At 48.0% G+C, this 7,528-nt stretch overlaps 1 protein-coding gene and 1 pseudogene across 4 annotated transcripts in view; one reads left to right on the top strand and one right to left on the bottom strand.

Moving 5' to 3' along the window:
* Window positions 1–642: 642 nt before the first annotated feature.
* The window catches only part of TMEM127 (transmembrane protein 127), a 15,328-nt gene continuing 8,442 nt past the window's right edge, over window positions 643–7,528 (bottom strand). For all 4 annotated transcript variants that reach the window (XM_012811051.2, XM_023518832.1, XM_023518833.1 and 1 more), the window contains 2 exons: window positions 3,859–4,023; window positions 643–3,123 (listed from right to left, as the gene is read on the bottom strand). In XM_012811051.2, coding sequence (XP_012666505.1) covers window positions 2,816–3,123; window positions 3,859–4,023 — 473 coding nt within the window. In that variant the 3' untranslated portion in view covers window positions 643–2,815. The remainder of the gene's footprint in view (window positions 3,124–3,858; window positions 4,024–7,528) is intronic.
* On the top strand, window positions 4,643–4,956 carry LOC100952228 (annotated as a pseudogene).

Consider the following 7,528-nt stretch of genomic DNA (forward strand, 5'->3'; position numbering starts at 1 on the left):
TGGCTTAGTGTCTATGGCTCAAGTGGCTAAGGCTCCAGCCACATACACCTAAGGTGGCAGGTTCGAATCCAGCCCGGGCCTGCCAAACAACAATTATGGCTGCAACCAAAAAAATAGCCGGCTGTTGTGGTGGGCACCTGTGGTCCCAGCTACTTGGGAGGCTAAGGCAGGAGACTCGCTTGAGGCCAGGAGTTGGAGGTTACTGTGAGCTGTGATGCCAGGATACTCTACCCAGGGGGATAGCTTGAGGCTCTGTCTCAAAAAAAAAAGTGTAGTTTCTTCTGCAAGACACAGCCCAGAGACATCTCTTCCTTCCCACACAATGGCTAGAGTTCAGAAGTAGTGCTGTCTTCTGCAGCTAACCAGGGATGCAGCAAGAAGAGCTCAGGGATTGCAATTGAGGACTTATCTATTGAGGAGTTATCTATTGTTTCTAGCTTTGGGACCTAGAAATTTCCTGTGTGGAAGGTGTCAGGATTAGGAGGCTCTGGAGGTGAAAATGCCATGCATGGAGCAGGTTCATGCCAAGTCCCTTCTAACCATCTTTTAAATCACAGCTTGATCAGTGTCTCCTGCTTCTCTGAGAGGAAGAGAACAAACCAAATCAGGAAAACTGCAACGGACAAATGACAGCCACTGGCATTTACATTCTTATTTTGTGGTTTCTTGGTTTTTTTGTTTTGTTTTGCTTTTTAATTTTTTTCCTAGGAAAAAACACAACCAGGGGAATTTATATGACAAACTATCAGTGTTAGGATGGCAGGGGACAAGAGAAAGAAGGGCCAGAGGCATGGGAAACTAATAAAAAGTGGGTTCCAAATCACATGGAATAGTCCACAGGGTCACGTCCAAGTCCTTATGAGATGACCAGTCACTTTGGCATGCGTGTTCAGTGCCCGGTCTTCTGGCCTGCCCACTCAGACACCCACGGTCAGAGAGAGCTGGCCACACCTTGGATATCTGCCAATGACAAACTGACAAAACTCAGGACTTTACAGAAAGACAGACTTAATTCAGCTCCTTGGCTTTGTGCTCAGGTATTACAGCAGGCAGCCTTTCTTGCCTAAGAGAAGAGTCTGGAAGAGTGGTAGAGTCACCTTGGAACACACTTTGGCATCATAGCAGTGAACTCCAAGCAGCTGCCCACTTGCGTGCTGACGTGGTCTTCACCACACACAGAGGCATCTGTCCAGACATTCCCAGTTAATCTGGCCAAAGGACAGGGACATGACAATCCCTTTCTACCCATAGCTCAAAAGTAGTATCAATTCTCCAGCCTTGTTTGAACTGTCTATTGCCTGAAGAGTGGGAGGAGATTGGAATCTATCTTCTTTTCCACTCAGCACTGGGCACTGATTCCAAAGCTAGTAATTTAACGAGGACAGCGTGGCCATCTGGATATGCGATGAAGATCTTTCAAGTTTTGCCCATTTTATGCCCCAGATCTCAGGGCGGAAAATTCAGCAAGACCCAAGCAAAAGAGGGTAGCCCGAGTGATGGCTGGGCAAGAAAGCGCCAGTAGCACACTGCAAGATCAAAGTACATTCAAGAAGGGGAAAGGGGCATGCAGCAAGCTGTAGCCCCAATTCACAGTCTAGAGGACATGCTGAGCCTGAAGGATACAGCCAGGCCTGCTAGTCTGACAGGGTGGGTCTGGCACCTCACACGATGGGGCCCGACTGGTTATGGTTCCTATGTGATGAGTTCCTGCCCTGTTGTGGCCCCTGTTCCTGAACTGAGGCCAGGTTTCATCTCAGTGCCACAGTCCTGAGGAGCACCACACTGGCCGGCCAGCCAGGCCATAGTCCTCAGCCCCTCTGGGTTCCACAGGAAGGCCCCAGGGAGCCACTGTCACTGGGAGGGAAGGAGCAAGGGAAGAGAGGCTGCATTCTGTGGGGACTCAGGGAGGAACTACCATGGGCTTGGAAGGAGCTTTCGCCCAAAATATTGCAGAGCCAAAAGGAACAGGACATGATTCTGAAAAACGACAACAGACTTGTCCCTATTTTAAAAAAGAGAATATTGTTGCTGCTGCTTGGTTTCGTTTTTTTCCTTTTAAGACAACTCACATTTAAAAGGTGAAGGGGCTGGGGATATTTAGTCCCCTTCACTCTGATCCTTGACAGGCACCAGGAGGCCTCAGTCTCATGCCAGCTTCTGCTCCCCTGGCCTGGGCTCCAGCCACATGAAGCAAGGGCAGGGCAGGGAAAGCAACTGCTCTGCTTTCCCCACACCAAGTCCTTCTCCCCACAAAACCAGAACACACGTGAGGAGAAGTCCAAAGACTAAAGTGCAGAGAACTCTACGGAGTGGGCAGCCTGGTATTAGAGCACTCCGAGAAGGAATGAGGGCCAGGGGTGGGATGGTCATCCCAGAGCTACAGCTGTGGAACAAACATTGATCCCTGTGAAGTGAGCCCGCAGGGCACAGTCCCCTTCCCCTTGGGCCCTGTTAATGCTTCTTCCATCCAGGAATATCCTCTATCAGCAGCTCTCCAAGGAAAGTCCCAATCCTAAAGATATGGCCCATGAGGGGAGAAAACTTGTATGACATCCCTGGTTGGTAATGACTAGTGAACGTGAAGGGAATAGAAGGTGGCAGGAGGGGGAAAAGTGCATTATATAAAATGGATGAACCTCAGGTTTCGAGAGCAGGGATACATGGACAACCCTAAAGGCAGAGTCTCTCCTGGGAAGGTTTGGGGACCATGGTCAGGATCCTACCAGTGAGGCCTGCTGGGGCAAGGGGCTCCTCTGGGTGTGAGAGGAGCTGCAGAGTGGGGAGGGCTGCCGAAGAAGAAAGCCCAGGGTGGGCACTAGGGCGTGTAGGCCGGGGGCGGCTGGAATTGGTTGATGACTTCATACTCTGCTGGGTAGGGCTCATTTTCCTCCATCTCGGAGAGTAGCTCCAGTGCCTGTTCCTCTTCTTCTGTTGGGTAGTGGCGCAGGAGGTTGGCTGCTGTGGCCAGGATTGAGGCTCCACCAGCTCCTGCTACCAGGTAAAAGCTAACAGCAAAGGTGACATAGACCTGGGAGCCATGGTACTTCTTATGTTGCTGCTGCTGGGCCAAGATGAGTTCAGAGGCCCAGTAAGAGAAGCCGATGACAGTGGCACACTGCAGGACTGAGGGACAGCACAGAAGGCAGATTAGCAGGCATCCTGTAGCCAGGATGCTTTAGGAACCAATCATAGCCTCTTTACCCCAAACCCATTCTTAGAGAACCTGCCTGGCCCCAGACCCTGTAAGAAGGAGCTCCCTTGGCCATGGGTTTCTTAGTCTGGGCCACCATCTAGGCCAGTCAGAGTCTCTGTTTTAAGTACTTGCAATTGGGATATTAAGACTACTGGATGTTGCTGGGTACCTAAAAGGAATAGATACAATCATGCAGTTCATGAGCTGTAGAAATCAAATCAACACACCAGCCTAGTCATGAGGGAAGAATGTAGCCACAAATAAGGAGGGAAGTCTGGTCTGCAGGGAAACAGGAAGGTGGCATGGAGAGAATGCCACCATGAACTACAGAGACACTGGAAGACAGCCTGGTTCCCTCCTCACTCATTCCAGGTACCAAGCTCAGATGGGGTTCAGATGTTGTTTTCAGAGAGCCGTGACATTTCTTGTAGAATTGCAGTCCTCTACAGCTGGCCCAAGTGAGTTTATGGTCCCAGCAAGGGCACATGCAAATGACTAAAGCAAGCTCCTGATATACCCCAGTGCTCTGTGAAAGGCTGGGGCTTTTCCATGAGCACCTGGAATAGTGTCTGCCCATAGAAATCTTAGTCCCCACCTGCAACTCCAGATAGCATGAGCTGCCCGGTGGTAGTTCCTCCCCCCCTGTGAGTTGGCCCTGAGCTTACCAGTTAAGATATGGGCAAAGGCATAGCGACGGGTAATCTTCAGGGCTGGATGCTTGGGCCCAAAGACATCCAAAAGGAACGCAGAGAGACTACACAGGATGCCCAGGAAGCAGAAGGCAGCAATGACCCTCAGAAGCAGCACTGTCTGGGGATTCATGCAGAAATCTGTGGAAGGAGAACCAAATTCTCAGGGTCCCAAGTAACACTTTGGTGCAGGAAGTCCCCACCCATCTTCCCATCCCCTTAGACAGTCCTAGGGAGCCAGCTGAGTACTTAGCTACTGCAGAGGATCTAGAACAACCTCCACATTAGCAGACAGGAACTCTGGATTGCTGCTCCACTGTACCTCATGTCCTTCTCTTTCCAACAAGACTAATCTAAGTACAGGATTCCACTTTGTTGTTCTTGCCATGCTCTTCTATTTTTAAAGATCCTGACAATTAATCTGGCACATTAACCCCTCTGCTAAAGGATGCTTTGGGCTGGCAGGAAAAGCCTGACTTCTAAGCTGAGACAGCCAGAGAGGCTAAGGTCAGAGACTCCCCATTTACTCATTCATTCCCTTTTGGTTCCAAAAGTAGTTGAACTTGAAGACACTATGTAAGTGAAATAAGCCAAACACAGAGGATATTTATGATTATCCTCATCCCAGTCACAAGGGAAGAGTCCAGCTATGTACAAGAAGGGAAGGCTGGTTAAAAGGGAAGTAGGACAGTGGTTTTCACCATGAACAATAGGAGACATAGACCTGTTCTCGCGAGAGGCAGGAAAGGGCGCAGGGTTTGAAACATGGCGAACAACATGCACCAGCAACAAACTACCAACGCTGTAGAGAAGCCTCTAGATCTTATCAGGCTCAGCCTGAATAAGCGAATTTATGTGAAAATGAGAAATGACCGAGAGCTACGGAGCAGATTACATGCTTATGATCAACATTTAAATATGATATACGGAGATGTGGAAGAAACTGTGACTACTATAGAAATTGATGAAGAAACATATGAAGAGATATATAAATCAACAAAACGGAACATTCCAATGCTTTTTGTCCGAGGAGATGGCGTTGTCCTGGTTGCCCCTCCATTGAGAGTTAGCTGATATAAAGAATTTTTTGTTTGTTTTTTTTTTTTTTTTGAGACAGAGCCTCAAGCTGTCCCCCTGGGTAGAGTGCCATGGCATTACAGCTCACAGCAACCTCCAACTCCTGGGCTCAAGCGAGTCTCCTGCCTCCGCCTCCCAAGTAGCTGGGACCACAGGCGCCCGCCACAACGCCCGGCTATTTTTTGGTTGCAGCCGTCATTGTTGTTTGGCAGGTCCGGGCTGGGGATTCGAACCCGCCACCTTAGGTGTATGTGGCTGGCGCCTTAGCCAGTTGAGCTATAGGTGCCGAGCCTGATATAAAGAATTTATCATCAAGGAGACTTTGTCCAGTTGCCGCTTTAAATGTGCAAGACATTCAAGAGAGAAACCTGCATACATTTCTATATTAACAAATGACCAAGGATCTTCCACTCCTGAAATGAGTTAATTTGTAGATAACTCACAACTCCTTAAGCTAAATGCTATTTTTATTTTTCTCCAACATTTCCAATAAATGTGATCACCAATGTCAGAACTTTAAAAAAAAAAAATAGGAGACATGGGGAGACATCCTGGTCCCTTCCTCACTCATTCTAAGCACTGAGCTTGGCTGGGCTTCAAATGGGCTTTAAATGTCATTTATAGAAAGCCTTGAGATTTCTTGTGGAATTCTAAGAACATTCCTTCTCTACAGCTGGGCTGAGTGGGTTTTGGATGCAATGTTAGTAGCCAAATTCATAGACACAGAAGTAGACTAGTGGTTGCCAGGGGCTGGTGGAGGGGAGAACAGGGAGTTATCATTTCATGTGTACAGAGATTCAGTTTGGGATGAGGAAAAAGTTCTGAAAATGGACAGTGGTGATGCTTATACAACAATGTGGGCTGGATGCAGTGGCTCATGCCTGTAATCCCAGCACTCTGGGAGGCCAAGGTGGGTGGAATACCAGAGCTCAGGAGTTTGAGACCAGCCTGAGCAAGAGCGAGACCACATCTCTAAAAACAGCCAGGTGTTGTGGCGGGCACCTGTAGTCCCAGTTACTCAGGAAGCTGAGGCAAGTGCTGGGATTGTAGACATGAGCCACTGTGCCCAGCAAAAAAATTTTTTTTAAAGTCATAAACCCACACAAAGAGAAAGAGAGGTGCAAAATAAAATTCTGAAAACAGGAATGTAAAGAGGCTTAGCACTACTAGGACGACTCAGCAGACCCAGAAGGGCTAAAGGGAAGCCAGCAGCAACTAAATTTACACCACAAAACCCCCACAAAGACTCAGAAATTAACAGCATCAAAGGGTGCACATTTTATCAAAATGAGGGAATAAGTCAAGGAAAAGGAAACAGGAGACAAGAGGTCCCTAGGGTCACGGTGAAGGGAGGGAGATCACAAGATGACAATCATGCACCAGAAACATAGAGCAACTTGTATTTCCTTCTAGTACTTTAACACTATTTTTTTTTTTTTTAAAACAGTCTCACTCTGCTGCTCAAGGCTGGAGTACCATGGTGTCAGCCTAGCTCACAGCAACCTCAAACTCCTGGGCTTAAGTGATCCTCCTGCCTCGGCCTCTGGAGCATCTGGGACGACAGGCACCCACCACCACACCTGGCTAATTTTTCTGTTTTTATCTATCTATCTATCTATTTATTTATTTTTTGAGACAGAGTCTCATTATGTTGCCCTCGGTAGAGTGCCATGGTATCACAGCAACCTCAAACTCTTGAGCTTAAGCGATTCTCTTGCCTTACCCTCCCAAGTAGCTGGGACTATAGGTGCCCACCACAACACCCGGCTATTTTTTGTTGTAGTTGTCATTGTTTAGTTGGCCCTGGCTGGGTTGGAACCCGCCACCCTTGGTGTATGTGGCTGGTACCATAACTACTGTGCCATAGGCGCCAAGCCCCCAGCTATTTTTTGGTTGTAGTTGTCATTGTTGTTTGGCAGGCCAAGGCCAGGTTTGAACCGCCAGCTCCAGGGTATGCGGCTGTTGCCCTAGCTGCTGAGCTACAGCTACAGCTGCCAATCCATATTTTTATTATTTTATTTTATTTTGCTTTACTTTTTTATTTTATTTTAATATTTATTTATTTATTTATTTGAGATAGTCTCAAGCTGTTGCCCTGGGTAGAATGCCATGGCATCACAGCTCACAGCAACCTCAAACTCTTGGGCTCAAGTGACCCTCTTGCCTCAGTTTTTCTATTTTTAGGCTGGTCTCAAACTCATGAGCTCAAACAATCAGCCCACCTCAGCCTCTCAGAGTGCCAGGATTACAGGCATGAGCCACTGCACCTGGCCTAATTTTTCTATTTTTAGTAGAGAGAGGGTCTAATTCTTGCTCAGGCTGGTCTCAAACTCCTGAGCTCAAGGGATTCTCCCATCTCAGCCTTCCAAAGTGTTACGATTACAGGTGTGAGCCACCACAACTGACCAATACTATTTTTTTTTTTGAGACAAAGTCTCACTTTGTCACCCCCTGTAGAGTACCGTGGCAGCATAGCTCACAACAACTTCAAACTCTTGGGCTCAAAGCAATCCTCTTGCATCAGCCTCCCTGGTAGCTGAGACTATAGATGCCTGCCACAATTCCCAGC

Source organism: Otolemur garnettii, unplaced genomic scaffold, assembly GCF_000181295.1.
Source record: "Otolemur garnettii isolate 467f Iridium unplaced genomic scaffold, OtoGar3 scaffold00148, whole genome shotgun sequence".
NCBI classification, from domain to species: Eukaryota; Metazoa; Chordata; class Mammalia; order Primates; family Galagidae; genus Otolemur; species Otolemur garnettii.